General features: G+C 42.0%; 1 protein-coding gene across 1 annotated transcript in view; it reads left to right on the forward strand.

Moving 5' to 3' along the window:
- CNTN1 (contactin 1) overlaps positions 1-24,001 on the forward strand; it is a 250,038-nt gene that overhangs the window by 64,146 nt on the left and 161,891 nt on the right. Inside the window, exon 2 of the mRNA XM_034769465.1 lies at positions 1,451-1,583. Coding sequence (XP_034625356.1) covers positions 1,523-1,583 — 61 coding nt within the window. The 5' untranslated portion in view covers positions 1,451-1,522. The remainder of the gene's footprint in view (positions 1-1,450; positions 1,584-24,001) is intronic.

The following is a 24,001-nucleotide window of genomic DNA, read 5'->3' on the forward strand; positions in this document are numbered from 1 at the left end:
CAACAGACCCATGTGCCCAGATCCTCAAAGGTATTTAGTTTTCATTGATTTCAGTGGGAGTAATGTGGCTAAATAGTCTCTATACAAGCCAGTAGATATAATCAGAATCACCAGCGCATGACAAAGCAAGCTGGTAGAAAACATTTTTGGAACTGAGAAAAGAGAGGTTTCATGATGCCTGTGTTAGCCAATATATAAACATGCATTGGGATCCAAAGAAAAAAGGGTATAGAAGACACTATGTGAAGTTTTTAATCTTTAGTAAAAGGAATTCAAATGTACCATATTTGTATAATGAAATAGAGTCACAAAGGCTAAAAAAACCCACCACCCCACCTAAGAGCAGGAGTAAACCAAATGGATGGTGTCCACTCATGGGTAGGATATGCAGATATTCCTTCAGTGATGAATTGGAAATCATACCCTACCCACAGGTCATAGAGAAACTAGTGACACAGCAGAACCAATGAGCAGAAAAAAAGAGAAATGTGAACAAGATGTGAAGGATGTAAAGGATACTTTTATACACGCAGGGCAAGAAACCCATTAAACAAAACAAAATACATACTTCAATCACCATTACTCACTGCCTAAAGAAATAGATAACAGACAGCAGAAAAGAAAAAGCTAGCAAAATATTCTAATCTAAACAAGGAGGAAATATAGAAGCAAAGAATTCTGGAAAACTATATCTGAACTCTGGAAGGATCCAAATGAAGCTGTGTACATCCATTACTGGGTTCACTGCAATCTTTGCCGCCCAACCACATACAGAATATAAAATCGCTCAAATCACATAAAATAATTGACTTATTCAAGGTTTTAAATCCACTAACCAGAGAGTAAAAACTAAGATTGTCTTTCCACAAGTTTGTGAACTACAGATTAGAACTCTAACAACTACAACATGCTAAGCAAAATAAATGCATTCTGAAAGAGATTACGTGCCACCATTTCATGGTCATTTTTCTCTTAATGACACTGAAATCCCTGGGATTATTTTTAGTGTAAGGTGCTACTTAGCATGAGTAAGGGTGACAGAATCTTGATTTATATCATTAGCTATAATCCAGAAACCTTTTTCAAAGACCTCCACGCTGTAAAGTGTGTATACTAATAGCATCCACATCCAAACCAACCCTGGGTTTGGTTTTGCAAGATGAGCCAAAGCAGAAACTATTACATTAACTCTTCCAGACTTTGCATAGTTCAGATGAATGATTATAAAGTGCTTTGAGATCCTTAGATGGAAGATGCTCTGTAAATGTACATACATTTGTCAACATACATTTGGTCTAGCAGATTTGAGAGTACCCTTAATTTACAAATATATCTATTCTCTGTCTATTAAACATGGAAAATGTAGCTGACTTAAATGTAGTGCTAGTCTCTACAGGAACATTCTCTTATCAGAATTATTCACTCTTTTTGTTTCCTTTTTTATTATCAGGTATTTTTAGTTCTCTGAACACTGGGGCTGCAAGGCAGAAATCCTTTTGAAATAATCATCTCTGAATAGAAGATGAAAATGTGGTTCTTAATCAGTCATCTTGTTACAGTATGTTTCATCTTCTGCCTGGCAGGTAAGACGATCTCTCATTTTAGTTAAATGAATTAACTTATTTTCAGTGCCACACATTTCAAGGTCAATGCTGGTGTTTGTATCAGATTTAATTTATTCGTGCAGATGTGGTGAGCTACTAAATGTGGATAATGAAACTGGAAGAAAGAGTTTCACAGTATAACTGAAGCACTAATCCAAAAAAAAAAAAAATGAGCCGGACCTTACATTTGTTTCTGGGTCTGTCTGATTTAGTAAATCCCCTTGATTTATCAAGTTTTACATAAAATCAGTATAAGAAACAACTGTTTGTGGCCAGGTGACCAAAATGACTAGAAGAATGGAAAGATGTCTATGGAAGGAGAGATTAAAAAGATTGGAACTGCTGTAATGCAGATGCCATTTAATAAAAATAAAATAATCAGCATTCAGCAGCAGTGCCATATGGTGGTATCTGCTATGTATCTTGTATAACAGTGTGTTAATATGGCATATGTTGACTTTAATTAAATTGTATGCAGTAAAACTGTACTCTAATCAGAACTGGGCCCTTGCCATAAAAATTCAGATTTTAGGGATCTAGATTTCTAACATTTCAGAATTAGAGAGTGTTTAAAACTGAAATTCAGTCCTTTGTAATTATAGCAGCCAATTACAAAGTTCAGATCCAGGTTTGAATTATGACAACCAGCACCTATTCCAACCACCCAAAACACAAAGGACATCAAGACAGTTAAATGTGCATTTCAAACATTAATTCCACCTTAAACAAATGCCATTTTTATAATGACACAATAAAGTTCAGTTTTGTAGAGCCAATGTAGGCAAAATTCCTTTCAGGGGACATTTTGCATATGTATGGACCATGTGATTTAGCCTTTGGTGTCTAAGAAGCAGAATATATAATGTGTGTCTCTTATAAAATGCTGGCTGAAGCAGATTTTGAAAAATTCAGGTACCTTGTGGAAATAATATGAGAAATTTTCTGCTCACATTGAGCCAGACTGTGAATCCCTTACTGCTATTGGCAAACAGTTATTCATGTGCAGTTCCTTTCGAGTTAATAGGGCTGCTTGTGTGAGTAACAGCTTGCCAATGGGAGGGAGAGGTTCATGGTCTGGCCCAGTATTACCTCCCATACTGGACATTGTCTTGGTTTTTCCCTGTTTGTGTTATTTATGGAAGTAGATCACAAAGCACTGTTACTGAGTCACAAAAGCTGAACAGCATTATGAGGTGCCACAAGTACTCCTGTTCTTCTTTTTGCGGATACAGACTAACACGGCTGTTACTCTGAAACCTAGCATTATGATGTCAATCCATTGCTTCTAAGACAGTCCTTCCAGAAAGGACTTCATAGCTTACAGTAGTGTAATTTGGTTTAGTCATGGGAACACAAGTATATTTTTGATCTCTGTTGGAATCATTCCAGTTGATGTGCGCGTTTTATCCTGTCGTAGTTCACTGGAGAACAAATTAAATGACTGGCAAAGCATTAAGAATTCTTGAATATAAAGTGGTATGCATTGCAGGATTTTTTATATGGCTTTTGCTCAGTTCAGACATGAGAGCTATTGATGGGCCAGAGAGTAATTCATTCATTGGTTTCATTTAACCTGGGGCTTTTCTTGCAGAAAGACTGTCAGCTCCAGTCAGTAATGTTACCTATGCCATTTCACCCTAGCCACATCAACATTTGGGTCAACGTGATTATCAGTTCCTGTAGCTAAGTGAGTGTTGGGTTTTTGTGTTCAGGTTTTTTGTTTGAAAGCAGTGCAGTGGGGCTAAGGCAGGCTTCCTGCCTGCCCTTGCTCTGCGCCGTTCCCGGAAGTGGCCAGCATGTCCCTGGGGCCCCAGGGGAGGGGTCTCCACGTGCTGCCCCTACCCTGAACACTGACTCCGCAGCTCCCATTGGCCAGGAACTGTGGCCAATGGGAGCTGTGGGGGCGGTGCCTCTGGGCCCCCCACCTAGGAACCACTGCCAGAGGGGTGCGGCGGTCGCTTTCGGGAGCCACCCGAGGTAAGCACCAACCCCCTGAACTCCTCCTGCAACCCAATCCCCTGCCCCATCCCAGAGCCTGCACCCCCTCCTGCATCCAAACTCCCTCCCAGAGCCTGCGCCCCACACCCCCTCTTGCACCCAAACTCTCTCCCAGAGCCTGCACACACCCCCAGCACTCAAACTCCCTCCCAGAGCCTGACCCCTCACCCCCTTCCGCACCCCAACCCTCTGCCCCAGCCTGGTGAAAGTGAGTGAGGGTGGGGAAGATTAAGCAACGGAGGGAGGGGGGATGGAGTGAGCAGGAGGTGGGGCCTCAGAAAAGGGGTGGGACGGGCATGATCTCAGGGAAGGGGTGGGGGAGTGGTCTTTGGGTTTGTGCGATTAGACAGTTGGCAACCTTGTCGGGCAGGCATGTGGAAGACCTGGCCATGATGGAAGCAGCGCAGCCGACAGCTTGCTGGGCACCAGCCAGTGCAAGCACAGCACCACCCAAATGTCAGGTGGACCGCGTCCACCTGGGTGCAGCTTGTGCGTGCATGGCAACCAGAATTGGACTGTTCTGCCCTGCGACCCGGAATTCCTGTCGGCGGGCCTGTTTGTGAGACTCTGCAAATGGAGTGTAAAGGGAGAAGAGGAGGACTCCCACAAAGGGAAGAGGGTAGAGAAGAGTTCACTGAAAGAAACATTGAGGAACAAGGCATATTTGATAAGTTTAGAAGGGAAGGAAAAAAGGAAATGAAGAATCTGAAGAGGCAGGAGGGTTTCTTGACAATAAGGAGCTGATGAGAGCATGTTTGCATTTTAAAGAGAGCAAGCCAAAAGTGAATGACTAAAAAGGAGAGAGATTGGGAGGCTGATATAGATGAGGTAGATGGATGGTGGAAAGTAGGTGAAAAACCTAGGTCTTGGGGACAGGGGAGAAGTAGGATGGGGAGTAAGGAAGATCATGATAGATTTTATCAATCTTCTCCTGGAAGTTGTCATTAAGATCCTGCATGGAGAGGGAGGAGGAAGTGAAGGGTCAAGGGGGAATTGATGGTGGCAAAAAGTAATGTGGGTTGTGGGCGTGGTAGTGGGGAAATAATGCAGTTTGGGAAGAAATATAGCAGACGTGAAGGGGGAGAGTATGAATGTGTAGTGGTGATGGAGATGAACCGTGTCTATTTTAATGATTTATTAGGATACACCAAATATTTCTCATTCATTTCTGGTAATTCAAAACTAATGCTGCACATGAATGTGTTAAAACAACTGCTGAGGACTTTAAGGTAGGTTAAAACAGAAAGGTACAAACAATTGCTATAGCAGCAGTTCATTTCAAAATCTCATCAAAACACTGTCAGTGGGAAGCCTGGAGTTACTTTGATGAGCAGAAGTGGACAAGAGTCAATGCAGCTGCTTTACAGGTGGAGATCATCTCCAGCAGTTGGGAGCAACATTTATTTTTCAGGTAAATCAGTGCTTGGAATCCAGTCTGGCAAATAGAAGTTGATGAGAAAGCCATGGCTAATTTCAGTGCTTCATCTCTGATCCATCTCTGACAGACAATAATAAAGAAGGTTCGCCTTTCAGAGTGCACTTTAAGCGGTGCAAGGCAAATGAGAGCAGCAAATCACTCAGTGAAGAGTGGGGTGATGATTGGCCGCCCCGCTGTCAGAGATATTTCATGCCTATCGTCAGCAATATTTGAGTCCCCATCTTCTCCCCATATCTGGGCTCTCTCCAAGCCCCCGGTAACATTTCTAAATTGGCTAACTTCCTGTACAGATTCACCTCTCCCCACTGTAAAGGTGATTTCAAGCTTTTCTTTTTCATCAAGTTGACCGCAAGCAAGCAGGTCAGTGACTCGTGGCCGTGCCTCAGTCTGATAAATTTGGGCTTAGTAGATTAGGCTTCCATTTCAGTAATGGCCTGGCTTTTACTCTGTTTTCCAATAAAGCATGTGCCAAAACCTAATGGCCATTTTTTATTTTTTACTGTGCTTCATGAACCCTCAGTTCTGTTTGGCTAAAAGGAGAATCTGTGGAACCAAAAGATATGCGACATGCTACACTAATTCCTTTTTAATGAAAATACTCAAAATAGCATATGCTCTCAGACATTCTATTGCAATACAAGGCAAATACCCAACTTTGGTTCAGATCTGACCCAGAGAGTCAGTACTGACTGTAACCTTTTGCCATTCTAATGGCTGTTTGGCCTGTGCAAGATGATTTTACGGCTCAAGCATTTTTGAAAACTTTGCCCTAAGTTCCTGTGTCATTGAAAGTCAATAGGTCCAAAATCATTTTTGAAAATGAGGCTGAGGTTCCTCTGTACTTTGGGTGCTTGTGAAAATTTTAACTTAAGTTTTCTAATGGACATTATGCATGTGTGTCAATATAATTACAAACTATTACAACATGTATTTATTGACATCTTTGTTGGCAGTCTCAAAAGAGAAGCAAAGGACTAAAGTTACTCTTTCATTCATAAGCAGAGTGGATCACTGTGGAGAAATGTATACTGTCCTCTGCCTATTCTGCATCTGTTCTTTAGAAAAGTAACACTTGAGTTCTGATGCTGATACTTTTCATATGCACTAAATTCACTTTTAACTTTTAAATTAGAAAAAGAAAAAAAATATGCATGATATACCATAGTGAATCAGTGATCTCGCTGGTAGCTGGGAGATGGGCATAGATAATAGCAGTTTTCTTATCTTCTTTAATCTAGTAGTATACTATTTGTCTGCCCCAAGACAATCTAGTCACTTTGTACAGAAGAAGGTGACTACTTTTTGATGGGTGTTCTTTCTGTCCAAGTGGTGAAGTGTTCTTGGGAACCAATATCCATCCAGTCCCTCAGGGTATGTCTACACTGCAGCTGGGAGCGTACCTCCCAGCCTGGGTAGACAGATGTGTGCCAATTCTGCTTGAATTACCACACTAAAAATAGCAGTGTGGACTTACTAGCCACCCACGCCCAAACCCACAGGGTTGGGCAATCTTGTACTCAGTCAGCTGGCTGGTATCATCACCTATGCTGCAATATTCCCATTGCTTGAGCTAACACATCTATCTATTGTGCTAGGAGCCACACCTCTGGCTGCAGTGTAGACACACCCTCATTAGCCTATGCTGATATGTTATTCATGAAGTTGATGGCAACTTTCTAGCAGTGTTATGATGTGCCAGGTCCATGACCTTCATGGTCACGGACACAATGCTACAATAGCCAATGAGGCCCCACTGTGAAGTGCAGCATTCCCCACTCTGTTATGAGAGAAATAAAATACAGATCTTACATTATATATTGCTTGCGTTTTTCCAAGGCAAAAGCTTCAAAGACACATGCTGTTAACTGGGGAGTTGAATCGACATTATTTAAACTTGTTTTCCATACCATATGGCATTCACAGTTGCTAAAGGGGGGGTGGGATACACTTGCCTCTAAAAATAGAGAGTGGGTGAATGTACATATACCCATTTATGGCCTCCACCATGTCCCTGCTTTGTCTGACAAGAGTACTTTGTGCAGCACTGATGGTACTAGTGAATAAATAATCATGATGTTCTTCATGACCATAATGCTCGGAAACATGAAAGTGCATTGTTTATCTTCCTGTGAGCCTGGCAGAGTACGTTTTTGGCTTTTTTCCAAATTGTCTTGGTACGGACCATGAGCCTCTCTAATGCTGGTAAGTCATATTTCATGTGAGTTTGAATACAGTATCTGATCCAGTTCTCAATATCAAGTAATTTCTAGGGTGTATTCATAAACCGAGCCTGATGATTTAGTGATGAGTGGTAATGTCCATGCCTCTTCTCCTGTACCAATGTACATCAGCATTCAAGGTCAGCCTACCTGTGTACTATGTTAGGATATCTTTGGCCTTTGCTGTCTGAAACTGATAGATTAATACTTTTTAAGTTGATCATTATAAGAAAGAGGAACATTTAAGCATTTAAATAACATTTAAATCTTTACATGAGTCCACCCTCCAATTTTTGCAGACTTTGAGAATGATATCACTTAGGGCATGTCTACACAGCGAGTTCCTGCACATCAAGCCAAGGTATGAATCAACAGCACACCATCTTGCTGTCCACACTGGCTGTTACTTTGTGGTAAGCTGGTGTGCGTTAGGTTTACAGCCTGATTTACTGTGCAGTAATTTGTTATTTGTTTGTAGATTCTTTAAGGCAGAGGCCATCCCTTTTGTGTGTGTTTGTACAGTACCTAGCACAGTGGGGCCAAGTGCCTGATCGGAGCCCATAGGTGCTACCACAGTACAATTAATATGCAACATTACTAATAACCTAACCTCATGTAAAATTTCTAATTTTGAGATTACTGACTCCCCCATTCTCCCATGTGTTCCCTAATCCCCAAATTTGAGTTTGACAATCACTTATTATCTGATGGATTATTTGGTAATGAAATGAAAATGTTTTGTTCCCAGACTGGGAAACATCTCATCTGCCAGCTCTAGAACCAAATGTTGGTTACCACAGGAATTGTGAAGTTATATGTCTCCGGATATATGCTATCCGTAAACCTACATGAGTTGCTATTATATGACCTGTAGACTAATCAAGATATTCCTTTCACCAGTGGAGAAGAAAGAAGAAGAGAGATGGATATGCTATGGAGGCACTCAGATACTGCAGTGATAACAACCAGATGTGTCCCTAGATGGGTAGTAATTACCCTTACCAACACTAAATGAATAGGAAGCAGATAAATATACAGAAAGCAAGGAACAGAGGGAGGAGATGGTCCTAAGAAAAAAAAGAGAGAGGAAGCTAATGCAAATAATTCATTGATTCTAGTGGGAGTTGCAGGTGTTTGAGATGCTGAGCACCTCTCAGATTTTGGCCATTAGGAGATCACATTGAAAAGTTTCCTATCAGTATACTTAGAGCATTTTTCTTAAGTTTTGGGGGTCAAATTAAGAACTGTATCCTTCAAAGTGCTGAGCAGCATACACGGGTCTTGATCCAGCAAAGCCCTTAAGCATATGCTTAACTTTAAACACATGAGTAAACCCCATGGATTTGGGACTACTTATATGCTTAAAGGTAAACGTGTTTAAGTCTTCTGTTGGATCAGGATAGAGCCCTAAAAGAACTCAAGCAAGTCAGCTTACTGTCATGTTTTTTTAATAAATAGTGGTAGCATCCTTTGTCCAAATGTGCATTCTAAAATGCACTATTTAAATATTTTCTTGGGAAACTTTCCTCCCTCACCAGAAATATTTTCCCAGTAGGGAGAATACTATATAATGCAAAGTTTGCTCTTTTTAAAACTGTTGTATATTCGTCCCTGACAGTGTTTTGATTTTACCTTCAAAATGCATGATTTTATCCATTTTAAACACACACAAGGAAAGATTTCCCAGAGTTTCAGCTTTACAGTTTTAAAAAAATGTTGTTGTTTATGTAAAAATATACAGAATTTCTGCTTCTTGAAAACCATTTAATCCCCTGCCCCTTTATTCTCAAGCTATTCCAGGTGAGTGGAAGTTTAGTCATTCACTCCAGGATCTGCTTTCTTTAGCATTGACCCCAATGAACACCTAGTAAGGCCTTATCGTGCAAACACTTACGCACGTGCTTAACCTTTCTACTGTGAATAGATCTATTGAAATGAATGGGACTATTCACAGCAGTAGAATTAAGCAAGCGGATAATGTTTGCATGATCTGGGCCTAAGGATGCATGCAGTGTAGTGTCTAAACAGATGGCACTTACAGGGCCTGCGTGTATATAACCCATATGTTTTATTGAACAGATTGCCAACTCTTCACTACATTTCAGTAATATCCATCACCTTTTCCTCCTTTAGTCTGTCTGTGACTAAACCATACGGTAGTTTACACACTAATATTCTTCTGTTTGATATATGCATACTGTTCTCTCTGATTAATTCCCCTTTTTGATAATGCCTGATCTGGAACCAATTCCAAGAACCTGAGTGTGCTAGATGTTGACTAGCTGTTTCCCTTCTTAAAATTCAATTATGGCTCCATTTTATGTGTTTTTATTTAAAAATGTGATAAGATTTAAAACATGTAGGACTAGAGAGAATAGACCCATAAATAGAAACCCACTAAAAGTCACTAATTAAAACAAAATCTGCATTAATTTGGGTGAGGTGGTCTAATCTTAAATGCTGATTTCCTTGTAACCATAACCATCAACTCTGCATCCTAATCACCAGATTCTAATATCCAGTGTGTTGAATGAGTCATTGAAAAATCCATTGCAGGTACAAGTTCAGGAAACGATTTTCTAAAATCTGTGTAAGTTATTAATTTTTTCCTGACATCTAATATGGGCTCTTACTGTAAATTCCAAAAAAGATGTAAAATGTTACCCATGAGGTTCATAGTAATAATAATAATTGATATATAGTCAAATGAAATAATCTAAGTTTAGGAGTAAACATGACTAACTATATAGGAATTTCATATTTTAGATTTCATAAATGTGCGTTCCATAAACTGACATAATATGGAATCAGCCTTCCATGATGGATTGAAAGGACCTTCTGTAGCTGCTGCATGATATATGTAGCCTAGGTCTTCTATACGTCATCTTGTGCAGAAAAAAGAAAAAAACCCGAAACACTCTTATATGAAATGCGGGAAATGAATACATGCCTGAAATCACATGGTCTCACAATGGGATTTCTCAAAAAATATGAGAATAAATATTAACTCATAACAAGTCCTGGCCAGATCTTTTTGCCAGTAAAGTTATGAACAGGGCTTGTTATTAGTTAATATTTATTCTCATGATTTTTGTGAAATTCCAGTGCGAGAATTAGATTTGAAGAATGTCATCACTTCCTGCATTGTTTTTGCTTCTGTGCAAGTGGACTCACAAAAGATCTAACATGGGTGGATGACATATCACTGAATGAGACAGGGTTGAGGAAATCATTATAAATAGAGATATGAAACCTGTGATGAATAAAAGTCTCAAACAGGATTGACAATTATATTCTCAATTTTAGGGAAATAAAACACAACTAGTAAAACACCTGTAAAGTGGTTTCTGATTTCTTGTGCCCTACTATGTATCAAACTGGATAATTGGTTGATTGCCTCAAATGCAAGAATGAGCATAGTGCAGAGACAGGCATTAGCCTGTATAAGTAATTTATACATATAAATAGGACTGCAAGCATTTCTATAAAATTATCTTCCAGATGAGATTTAAATGATCTCCCCATTTATCTATCATAATCATGATAGTCATTACTGAATAAAAGAAAATAAACACATTTGAATCTCTCAGATGGCTATATGATAAATATTAAATCTAAAACAATTTATAATTAATATTAGCTGAATCTCCTAATTAACACTTTGCATCTTTTCTGTGTTTTCCTTTTATTCTCTAACTGCCTTTCAACTATTATGCAGTTCTTGAATTAAAACTGCTACTATGCCTTTGTGTGTGTATTTGTGTGCCTTTTATATACTGCATATGTGAGTTGTTTGACCAGGAGTAACTGGTGAGCAATATTCCAAAATTTGCAGGAATTCACTGGATATTTCTTAGGCTGTACTGGAACTAGATCCTCTGTCTTAATACCAGATATACCAAGGCCTGGTCTACACTAGGAGGTTATGTCGAATTTAGCAGCGTTAAATCGAATTAACCCTGCACCTGTCTATTTAGTTCGACATAGAGGTCTCTTTAAATCGATTTCTGTACTCCTCCCCAACAAGGGGAGTAGCGCTAAATTCGACATGGCCATGTCGAATTATGGTAGGTGTGGATGGAATTCGACGCTAATAGCTGCGGGAGCTATCCCACAGTGCACCACTCTGTTGACGCTCTGGACAGCAGTCCGAGCTCAGATGCTCTGACCAGCCACACAGGAAAAGCCCCGGGAAAATTTGAATTCCTTTTCCTGTCTGGCCAGTTTGAATCTCATTTCCTGTTTGGACATCGTGGCGAGCTCAGCAGCACTGGCAACGATGAAGAGCTCTCCAGCAGAGGTGACCATGCAGTCGAAGAATAGAAAGAGGGCCCCAGCATGGACTGATCGGGAAATCTTGGATCTGATCGCTGTGTGGGGCGATGAGTCCGTGCTTTCGGAGCTGTGATCGAAAAAACGGAATGCGAAGATCTACGAGAAGATTTCCAAAGCCATGATGGAGAGAGGATACAGCTGGGATGCAATGCAGTGCCGCATGAAAATCAATGAGCTGAGACAAGGCTACCAGAAGACCAAAGCGGCAAAAGGACGCTCTGGATCCCAGCCCCAGACATGCCGTTTCTATGAGGCACTGCATTCCATTCTAGGTGCGACCACCACCACTACCCCGCCACTAACCGTGGACTCTGATGATGGGGTATTGTCGACGGCCGCTTCCTCGGAGATGTTCGTGGACGGGGAAGATGAGGAAGGAGATGAGGAGGACGAGGCAGTCGACAGCGCATACAACGCTGATTTCCCCGACAGCCAGGATCTCTTCATCACCCTCACGGAGATCCCTTACCAACCCTCCCAAGGCATTAACCCTGACCCTGAATCAGGGGAAGGATCAGTCGGTAAGTGTTTTAAATATGTAAACATTTATTTTGATCAGAACAGGAATGGAATATTAACAATGGGTTTTTCATGATTACTTTGCCCTAGGCGCTTTACTTTTTAGTCCTTGCCAGTGCAACTACTGCAAAAGTATCTCAAAATGTCCGGTTTTGCATGATTACTTTGCCCTAGGCGCTCTACTTTTTAGTCCTTGCCAGTGCAGCTACTGGAAAATTCTGTCAATTTGTCTGGGGATAGAGCAGACATCCTCCTGGGACATCTCCACGAAGCTCTCCTGGAGGTAATTTGAAAGCCTTTGCATTAGGTTCCTGGGTAGAGCGGCCTTATTGTGTCCTCCATGGTAGGAAACATTTCCGCAACAGGCTAGCAGCAAGTACTCCGGGATCAGTGCCTCGCACAGCATGGCCGCATATGGCCCTGTGTTTTGCTGGCATTCACGCAGCATGCGGTCTTTCTCTGTGTCCGAAATCCTCATCGGAGTGATATCACTCATGGTGACCTGCTTTAAATTAGGGGAATGTTAGTATTGGGACTGATTGCCTGTTCCTTTACATAACTGTAACCGGCGGTTTACAGCCACGCGGTGGAGGCGGGACGGGGCAGCATACAGGGATCTTTCCTGGGGACAGCCGCGAGGGGGGTGGGCAGAGTTCATCCTGGCCGGATTGCCGGCAGCAGGAACTGGCCAACGCTAGGGGCATTGCTTTGAACATGAAAGGAGGGTACTGCTATAAATTAAGCTTTCAGCAGCCAAAAGTCTACGGCTTACCATGTCCGCCTGCTACCCGAATTCCGTTGTCCGGCCCCGCTTGTGTGATCTGTACTCCAAGACCCCAGGCACTGAATGGGAAGGCCGAAAATTCGACCTTGTCCTGAGTGCGCATGTGATAGGTTCTGTGCATGGTCTTGTTCACAGAGAAAGACTATGTTCATTGTTCACAAAAATGTATCTTTGTGAGGAATTCACTCCCTTTTTCCCATCCCACAGCTGCGAGTGTCTCCCAACCTACCCCGGCATCCCCCTCCCAGAGGCTGGCACAGATTAGGCGCCGAAAGAGAAGGACACGGGACAAGATGTTCTCCGAACTTATGGGCTGCTCCCGAGCCGAGGCAGCATAGCAGACCCAGTGGAGGGAGAACATGTCGCAGTACCAGCGATCACACAGCGAACGGGAGGACAGGTGGCGGCAGGAAGACCAGCAGGCGACTCAAACGCTGCTTGGACTAATGAGGGAGCAAACGGACCCGTTCCGGCGCCTTGTAGATGTTCTGCAGGACCGGAGGCAGGAGGACAGAGCCCCGCTGCAGTCTCTAACCGCCCTCCCCCGCCACAAAGTCCCATCCCCGCCTCACCCAAAGGCCCAAGAAGGAGGAGCTGCAGGGGCTGTGAAAACAATCACTCCACCCCTGCAGATTGCTCAAGTACCAGACGGCTCTCATTCCCAAAGTTTTGATAAGTCCTTTCCTTCACTCCAAAAGCACCTCACCCAAGCCCCTGTCCCAGTGTCATCCGCTAACTGTGTAGTTGTTAATAAAAAATACGTTTCTGTTAATTACTGTTTCCGTCAGGTTCTTTTAGAGGAGAGTGTGTTTGAAAGGGAGAAAGGGAGTTGGTAATTGGAGAGGACAGTCACCTTTACCAGGGTACAGACACGGGGGCAGGTTCAGCAGAAGGTCACACACACATTGCAGTCACTAGGCACCCTGGTCAGTCTGGGAGGTGGTTTTCATGTTCTGTGTGGGGGGGCTGTGTGAGTTTGTGGCGGGGGAGGGCGGTTACAGATCTTATGCAGCGGTCCTTAGCCTGGATGACAGAGCCACACAGCAGGGGATCTGTATCCGTCCTACCCCGCCACAAAGTCACATAGCCCCCACACACAGAGTCCCGAAAAGGAGGGGTGGCAGGCTCCGTTGAAACAACCAGTCCACCACTGCGGATCGCTCTAGGAGCAGGAGCCTGTCATTCCTCGAGTTTAGAAGTGTCCTTTCCATCACTACACCCGCTCCCCACCACAGTCTGCATCCCAGTTTCAACCCTTTACCACGAAACCCTTAATCAAGAAAACGGTGTTAATGAACAAAGTTCCATTTATTTTATTTTTAAAGGTGTGTTGGAAAGGGGGCAATGTAACTGGAGAGGATAGTCAACATTAAGTGGGTAAAGAAACGGGGGCAGGTTCAGCTTCTCTGTAAACAAACGTAATAGTCACAGGTTACCCTGCTCACTGTGGAACCTAGCTTTCAAAGCCTCCCGGATGCACAGTGCGTCCCGCTGGGCTCTTCTAATCGCCTGGCTGTCTGGCTGGGTGTAATTAGCAGCCAGGCGATGTGCCTCAACCTCCCACCCCACCATAAACGTCTCCCCCTTGCTCTCTCAGAGATTGTGGAGCACACAGCAAGCTGCAATAACAATGGACATATTGGTTTTGCTGAGATCAGAGCGAGTCAGTAAGCTTCTCCATCTCCCCCTGAGACGTCCAAAAGCACACTCCACCACCATTCTGCACTTGCTCAGCCGGTAGTTGAAGAGTTCTTTTTCACTGTCCAGGGCGCCTGTATAGGGCTTCATGAGCCAGGGCATTAGCGGGTAGGCTGCGTTCTCGAGGATCACTATAGGCATCTCCACATCCCCAACAGTTATTTTGTGGTCTGGGAAGTAAATACCTTCCTGCAGCCGTCTAAACAGACCAGAGTTCCTGAAAACACGAGTATCATGAACCTTGCCCGGCCATCCGACGTTGATGTTGGTAAAATGTCCCCTATGGTCCACCAGTGCTTGCAGCACCATTGAAAAGTAGCCCTTTCTGTTAATGTACTGGCTGGCCTGGTGCTCCGGTCCCAGGATAGGGATGTGAGTTCTATCTATAGCCCCGCCGCAGTTTGGGAATCCCATCACGGCGAAGCCATCTATGATGACCTGCACGTTTCCCAGGGTCACTACATTTGAGAGCAGTAGCTCAACGATTGCGTTGACTACTTGCATCACAGCAACCCCCACGGTAGATTTGCCCACGCCAAAGTGGTTCGCGACTGACCGGTAGCTGTCTGGCGTTGCAAGCTTCCAGAGGGCTATGGCCACTCGCTTCTGGACAGTCAGGGCTGCTCGCATCCGGATGTCATTACGCTTCAGGGCAGGGGACAGCAACTCACAAAGTTCCAGGAAAGTTCCCTTACGCATGCGAAAGTTTCACAGCCACTGTGATTCATCCCAGACCTGCAGCACTATGCGGTCCCACCAGACAGTGCTTGTTTCCCGGGCCCAGAATCACCGTTCCACAGCATCAACATGACCCATTGCCACCATGATGTCCACGGCGCGGGGTCCCGTGCTTTGCGAGAGGTCTGTGCCACTCTCAGACTTAATGTCCTCACCGCGCTGCCGTAGTCTCCTCACCCGATTTCTCAGCATCTGCCTCTGAAAAAGGTGGATGATAAGGTGTGAGGTGTTGACAACGGCCATAACTGCAGCGATGGTCGCGGTGGGCTCCATGCTCGCAGTGCTGTGGCGTCCGCACTGTCACTCACCAGAAAAGTGCGCGAACTGATTTCTCTCTGGTGTAACTCCAGAAGTCATTGGAGCTACCCCACAAAAACTTATGTGAACAATTCAGGTTATTTAACAGCCAGCATTTGTGGTTAGTGTATCCCTTTATCACAAGTGAAACCCTGGCTTTGGTCCACTCTACCACTCCCCATGCTGCAAGGAGCTGGAAATAGTGCAGAGATCTTGCAATTAAACCTTGTTAAGGAAAAAAACATGTCATGACACCCTGATGCAACCCGTATAGCAGAGCAATAAATATTGTTGATGAACTGCAAATGAAGTTCCATCCAGCTCTCCAAGCTTAGGGAAATATTTGCACAGGGTCAATTCAGGAGTCACCTATTCCTGAGGGCAAAGGGAGGAGTTTGGGAAATAGGGGATGCAAGGTTGGGGAAACATAGGCTAGTTTGGCATGAGGGAGATTTGTAAAGTGTGGTGCATATCAGGAAAAGCTTTTTTAAAATTAAAACTTAATTAGATAGGAAAACCTTGGTATTGAAATTATTATTATTTGGAATTATTAATATGGGAGATTACCAAGCACTAATTTAGCCATACATTCCTTTATTAAACCCAAAAGCCAAATGGAATTTCATACAAATGCTATACACATGCCTAATAGCATTTTTAAAAAAAGTAGTTATTACCATGAATATAGTAACAAAATATTCATAAGTATGTGATAAGTATACTTAAACAGTTCAGAGCTAGGAAAAACCATCTCGTCCTGGTGTGCTCCAGCATGATTTATACCCTTCCATATGATAGCCAATTACTACTTTAGCTAACAACCAATTTGTCCAGTCTTACTCCAGATAAGATTTACAACCTCCCTTTCTCCCCAAGGCCTCTCCTCCTTCCTGCTGACCAGTAGCTTTCTTGTTGCCCCTGGGTTCATATAGGCCTTACTTTTTAGATAACACTGGAATGTGGGGTGGAAAGGTCCGTGTTGGCTCCTTCTAAGGCAGATTCTCTTTGTCTCATTTAATACCATCTGCAGTCATTCTTTACAACACACGTTTCCTTAACCCAACTTAAGCTAACTCTAATTCTTTAATTTCATGTTTATTCTATATTCCAAAAATGTCAAGGGGGACCCTAAATCCATTGAATGTATAGGAGTTTAGTGCACATGGATTTCAGTGTCCATGTGTCTAGTGCTTTATTTGCCCTTCTGATTGTTTCTTTCTCTGATGCTTGTGTCTTACCAAAGCTATTTCTTCTTGCCTTACTTGTATGGAAAAAAAACTTGCGGAGTGTATTCTCACATGATGCTGCACAGGCTGTCTCTTCAATTGCATGCGGAACAACCTAGTAGGTTCAGTCAATTACTAAATACTGCTTTATAAACAGACTTAGAGAGTTTCACAGATGGTACAACCTCATCACATTGGTTACACAGTGGGACAACAATTTCTCACCTCAATGCTTTAATAATTAAAGCTATCCCTCCCATGATTTATTACTTGTGGGCCCAAATGCAGGACCCATACTGACAGAAATTAATCCATAGAGTCATTATAGCAAATGAATGGCCTATTGGAAAGAGTCACCGATAAATCATCTGAAAGGAAATGATGTCCCCAAGTGTGGCACTGAAATGACTATGTGATAGATTTCTGCCCCATGTCCATGGGAAAAGATGTTTAAAGTGGTAACAGCACCCACTGAAGGATTTTTCCTTAGAGCTCTGTGGGGCTGAGGAAATGTATACACATGGGTCCATGGCTCTGTCTCATCCCTGTTCCTCTCCCAACCCTTTGGGATGTCTGAAACCCCAGGGATCAAATGCCGTGAGGAGGAGTCCAAGCACTCCAGGGAGTGCAGAGACTGTAGTTGTGCCCTTCTGCTGCATAGGAATGGAAGAATCCTCTCTCTGGGGCAGGGCCTGTTGTCTTTGTTGCATGACTATACAAAGGGGCCTTGATTCTTGACTGGGTTTCCTAGGCACTGCTGTAATACAAATAAAAGCAATAATCATAACTGGATTTCACAGCAGTAGTAGAAATTGGCCGCCATTACCCTCTTCCTGGTGGGTCGGCATCAGATTAGGAAAGGTAGAAAATATGCTGCCAATAGCCTCTTTGTTATGCAGTTGCCCTTGGAGGTGGTGGGAATACCTCAGTATCAGTCTCCCACGTTTGTAGTCGCTGCCAAAGATTGGACACAAGTCGTTAGTCCCCCCACCCCCACCCCCCGATCCTGGGAGCATGGCTGGAGGCATCTGGGCGAGATTTTACTTTCAGTTGCAGAAATGTAAATCCAAAATCTGTGAGATTGGACTCTGCATTTACAACAGAATAGCAGGGAGCGGAATCTTTCCTTCTGTCTATCTAACGTAACTTTATCGTATCTATCTAACCTTGCTGGGTTTTATGCTGCGTTCATCACCCTGGGTTGAGATACTGTAGAGTGCTACTAGCCCTGGTTATAAATTAAAAGCGACAGTTAAAGGATTTTATGTTCTAAGACATTTGGCAAAAATCAGGGTCAAAACATCTGTAAAAAACAGTTGCAGTATCCAAAATTTGTGTGACTATCAATGAGACAAAGGAAAACTTCAGATTAGAATTTAAAGGCTAATTTTTTTTTTAATTTCCCCATGGGAAAACAGTCTCATCAGTACAACCCACTATGAAATATAAAAATGATGATGGTAGTATTTTACAGTGTACGTCCAGCTTCCCCCACTCTGCCCCCTCGTGCACACAGGGACATGCACACACACATACGCACCATACAGGCTGGTATAATTATAAATCCTAGCTTTACTGCATGGCATTATCCTTAATCTGTGAATAAAATTGATTTTCAAAACTAAATTAGATAACTGTAAGGATTAATTTAGCTGAAGATAAAATAAATTGGCTTGGCTGAAAGTGATTGGGATGGATGGTGATGGAGCAGAGACTAAATCTTTGCTGTCCCTCTAAAGACAGAAATTATTTACATATCTTCTTGTCTACTGAAAGAGATGTTTGGGAGCAAGGTTACATATATAGTCTGGTTGGTATAATTGCACACTAACTAAACAGTATGTAAATATTGTATTTGTTAAAATCTTCATTATTGCATATGGAGAACGGAATGAATGATCATGCAAAGCCAGTCTTTTGCTGCTTTTTTCTTTTACTATTCTATTTTGCACTAAGAAATAGTGAAGACAGTATAAGTAGGTTCAACATGGAGGAGGGCAGGTAGATTTCCAAAAAGTAACACAGTGACACTAAACTTTAGGAAAAAAGATGTCAATAAAATGAGGAAGTTAGTCGAAAAGCCCCCAAATCAGAAGTAAAATCCTGACCATTGGCCAGTATACGACTTTAAAATATATTAGCGTCTCAGAAGACTTCTGTGCCATTGAACATACAGAAAGCCAATAGAAAACTAATATGGCTAAATGGCAAAGTTTGAGAGGTTATTTGAGCCAAACAGATCTTTTTTCAAATTTTGGAAATCTTAACCTAGTGAAGCCAACAAACATGAGTACAAAATACAGTTGGCAGTAATAAGCAAGAGGGAAATTGCAAGGCCAAAATGGATTTCCAAGATGAAATTGCTAAAGGTGTAAAAACAAACAAGTAGAGATTCTTTAAGTATATCTAAAGCAGGAAGTCTGCAAAAGAATCTGTGCATCAGTTGAATCATCAGGGATTAAAGGGAGCAATTAATGATGATAAGACATTGCTGAGATGCTAAATGATTTATTTGTATCATTCTTCCTGGATGATATTGTTGGGGAGATTCCTACCCTGGCCCAGCTCTTTTCTAGTAATAAAGATGAAGTACTTCCAGAGACTGACGTGTCAGAAGAAGAGGTGCTAGAGGAAATTGATGACTTAAGAAGCAATGAGTTGCCAGGCCCAGACAGTACTTCCAAGACTTCTCAAGAAGCTTAATATACAATCTCTTATTTAGAAAAAAAATAGTCACCGAGGATTAGAAGGTAGTAAATATTAACACTATATTTTAAAAAGAGTCTGGTGGTGAGCTGGGATATTATAGACCAGTAAGTCTTTAATACCAGACATATTGATTGAAGGAACTCGTTGAATATTTGAAAGTGGAAGGCAGCTTGGGTAAAAGTAATCATGAAATCATAGAGTTTACAATTCTAAGGAAGGGTAGAAGGGAGTACAGCAAAATAGAGACAATGGATTTCAGGAAGGCGGATTTTGGTAAGCTCAGCGAGGTCCCATGGGAATCAAGACTGAGGGGAAAAACAACTAAGGAGAGTTGGCATTTTTCAAAGGGACAGTATTAAGGGCCCAAAAGCAAGCTATTCCGCTGGGTAGGAGAGATAGAAAATGTGTCAAAAGACCACCTTGGCTTAACCACGAGATCTTGCATGATCTAAAAAGTAAAAAGGAGTCATATAAAAAATGGAAACTAGGACAAATGACAAAGGATGAATATAGGCAAACAACACAGGAATGCAGGGGCAAGATTAGAAAAGCAAAGGCACAAAATGAGCTCAACTTAGTTACAGGAATAAAGGGAAACAAGAAGACTATTTATCAATACATTAGAAGCAAGAGGAAGACCAAGGACAGGGTAGGCCCACTGCTCAGTGAGGAGGGAGAAACAGTAACAGGAAACTTGGAAATAGCAGAGATGCTTAATGACTTCTTTGTTTCTGTCTTCACCGAGAAGTCTGAAGGAATGCCTAACATAGTGCATGCTAATGGGAAGGGGTTAGGTTTAGAAGATAAAATAAAAAAAAGAACAAGTTAAAAATTACTTAGAAAAATTAGATGCCTGCAAGTCACCAGGGCCTGATGAAATGCATCCTAGAATACTCAAGGAGCTAATACAGGAGGTATCTGAGCCTCTAGCTATTATCTTTGGAAAATCATGGGAGACCGGAGAGATTCCAGAAGACTGGAAAAGGGCAAATATAGTGCCCATCTATGAAAAGGGAAATAAAAACAACCCAGGAAACTACACACCAGATAGTTTAACTTCTGTACCAGGGAAGAGAATGGAGCAAGTAATTAAAGAAATCATCTGCAAACACTTGGAAGATGGTAAGGTGATAGGGAATAGCCAGTATGGATTTGTAAAGAACAAATCATGTCAAACCAGTCTGATAGCTTTCTTTGGTAGGATAACAAGTCTTGTGGATAAGGGAGAAGCGGTGGATGTGGTATACCTAGACTTTAGTAAGGCATTTGATATGGTCTCACATGATACCCTTCTCAATAAACTAGGCAAATACAACTTAGATGGGGCTACTATAAGGTGGGTGCATGACTGGCTGGATAACCATACTCAGAGAGTAGTTATTAATGGTTCCCAATCCTGCTGGAAAGGTATAACAAGTGGGGTTCCGCAGGGGTCTGTTTTTGGTCCGGCTCTGTTCAATATCTTCATCAACGACTTAAAAATTGGCATTGAAAGTACGCTTATTAAGTTTGCAGATGATACCAAACTGGGAGGGATTGCAACTGCTTTGGAGGATAGGGTCATAATTCAAAATGATCTGAACAAATTGGAGAAATGATTTGAGGTAAACAGGATAAAGTTTAATAAAGACAAATGCAAAGTGCTCCACTTAGGAAGGAACAATCAGTTTCACAAATTCAGAATGGGAAGAGACTGTCTAGAAAGGAGTATGGCAGAAAGGGATCTAGGGGTTATAGTGGACCACAAGCTAAATATGAGTCAACAGTGTGATACTGTTGCAAAAAAAGCAAACATGATTCTGGAATGCATTAACAGGTGTGTTATGAGCAAGACACGAGAAGTCATTCTTCCGCTCTACTCTGCGCTGGTTAGGCCTCAACTGGAGTATTGTGTCCAGTTCTGGGCACCGCATTTCAGGAAAGATGTGGAGAAATTGGAGAGGGTCCAGAGAAGAGCAACAAGAATGATTAAAGGTCTAGAGAACATGACCTATGAAGGAAGGCTGAAAGAATTGGGTTTGTTTAGTTTGGAAAAGAGAAGACTGAGAGGGGACATGATAGCAGTTTTCAGATATCTAAAAGGGTGTCATAAGGAGGAGGGAGAAAACTTGTTCATCTTCGCCTCTAAGGATAGAACAAGAAGCAATGGGCTTAAACTGCAGCAAGGGAGGTTTACGTTGGACATTAGGAAAAAAGTTGCTAACTGTCAGGGTGGTTAAACACTGGAATAAATTGCTTAGGGAGGTTGTGGAATCTCCATCTCTGGAGATATTTAAGAGTAGGTTAGATAAATGTCTATCAGGGATGGTCTAGACAGTATTTGGTCCTGCCATGAGGGCAGGGGACTGGACTCGATGACCTCTCGAGATCCCTTCCAGTCCTAGAATCTATGAATCTATGAAATACAGAATAACAAAACAGATAAAAAATCATGTCAGGATAGAGTACAACCAGCATAGTTTCTGCAAGGGAAAATTGTGTCTTACTAATCTGTTAGAATTCTTTGAAAGTATCATTATAGTCATGGATAATGGAGAACCTGTTGATAGTTTAAGGCCTTTGACCCATACAAGAGGCTAAGTAGTTATGGGGTGAGAGGCAAAGTATGGTTCAAGCCTAGCATAAGTAAATGAAAGTAAATGTAATTACAGCAGGGATGAATTTGGCCCTGAATCTTTAAATCTGGAAACAGCAAATGTAATTAATGAGAGCAGGAATTTTGTAACTAAACAAAGTATGGTTCAAAAATTGGCTAAGAGACAGAAAGTAAAGCATAGCATTAATTGTTAAACTTTTGCCAAGATGAAAATTTACTATGGGATACCTCAAGGTGCAGTATTAGGTCTCATTTTGATCAATATTTTAATTATCTGAAAAGGAGTGTGGGATGTGTGCGTAGTGACGTAGCAAAATTTGCAAATGACACTGTTATTTAGGTTAGTCAGGACTAGAGGGGACTGTGGGGAGATCTAAACAAGCTAGGTGAATGAGCAATATGATGGCAAATGAAATTCTGAGTCAATAAATGCAAAGTAATGCACGGTGGAGGGAAAAATTTACATACGTTTTACAGGGTTCTAAATTAACTATCAACACAGAAAAGGTTAGTTGGTGTCATGGCAGACAGCTCACTGAAAACATCTGCTCAAAGTGCAGCTGCAGTCAAAAAAGCAAATAATATGTTAGGATGCAGAAGGAATGCAGAGAATATTATAGGATCTATATAATCAATGGTATGGCCTCATCTGGAATACTCTGCACAGGATCTTACTCTAAAGCTTCTGGTGGTGGCCACTGTCAGAGATAGGATACTGGACTAGAAAGACCTAGGATTTAATCCAGTATGACAATTTCTATGTTCCTATTTTTCCTGTGAAAAAGAAAAAGATTCTAACATACATCAGTATAGGCCATTTTCACTTGGGTAACTGCAAGCTATTGGTGCTTAATAATATATAATAATAATCAGGAACTCCATAACTGAAAATGTCACTGGGGCCTAATATCTGCATGTCACTGGTTCACATGCAGCTTTAGGTATGGAATGATTAAAATTCACTGCTATGTGATGGCAATTTATTGGCTTGCAATGAATGAAATGATTTGGTCTCAGATGAGTACTTTGCTGACGGATGTCCAGATTGTTGAAGTTGGAGTTACTTTGAGGGCTTGTCTACACATACAGAGCTTCAGCGGTGCAGCTGCACTGCTGTAGCGCTTAGTGAAGACACTACCTATGCTGATAGGAGAGCTTCTCTCGTTGGTGTACGTACTCCAACTCCCTGAGAGGCAGTAGTTATGTCAATGAGAGAAGCCATCCCATTGACATAGCATCTGCACCAAGAGTTCAGTTGCTATAACTGAATGTCTGGGGGTGTGGACCTGAGTCTGTAGTGTAGACCAAGCCTCAGCATACGCTGGAGTAAATGAAAGCAAAGTTGGCACCAGCCTGAAGCTCCATACTAACAATAACAATGTTTAATTGGTGTGTTTTTGAATGAAGAACTGTAAACTTATCAATGAATGTTACTCTGAAAACTTAGCATATTTTAAAATCTTTTTAAAAATGCAGTACTTACATTTGACTTTCCGGTTCTACGACTTTCACAAGTTAACCCCATAATTTTTAACTAGAAAAAACAAAAATGCCACTGAGGTGCTGTTTCATCAGGTAAGCTCAGGCATCCAGTGTTGCCCTGACCTATACCTAGGGCCCTATCAAATTTAGGGCCCTTCGCCCCATGAAATCTGGTCTTTTGTGTGATTTTACCCTACACTGTACAGATTTAATGTGGGGAGACCAGTGTTTCTCAAATTGGGGGTCCTGACCCAAAAGAGAGTTGCGGGGGGCTGGCAAGGTTATTTTAGGGGGGGTCACAGTATTGCCACCGTTACTTCTGCACTGCCTTCAGAGCGGGTGGTTGGAGAGACTGCTC

The sequence above is a fragment of the Trachemys scripta genome, chromosome 1, assembly GCF_013100865.1.
Source record: "Trachemys scripta elegans isolate TJP31775 chromosome 1, CAS_Tse_1.0, whole genome shotgun sequence".
Taxonomy (NCBI): domain Eukaryota; kingdom Metazoa; phylum Chordata; order Testudines; family Emydidae; genus Trachemys; species Trachemys scripta.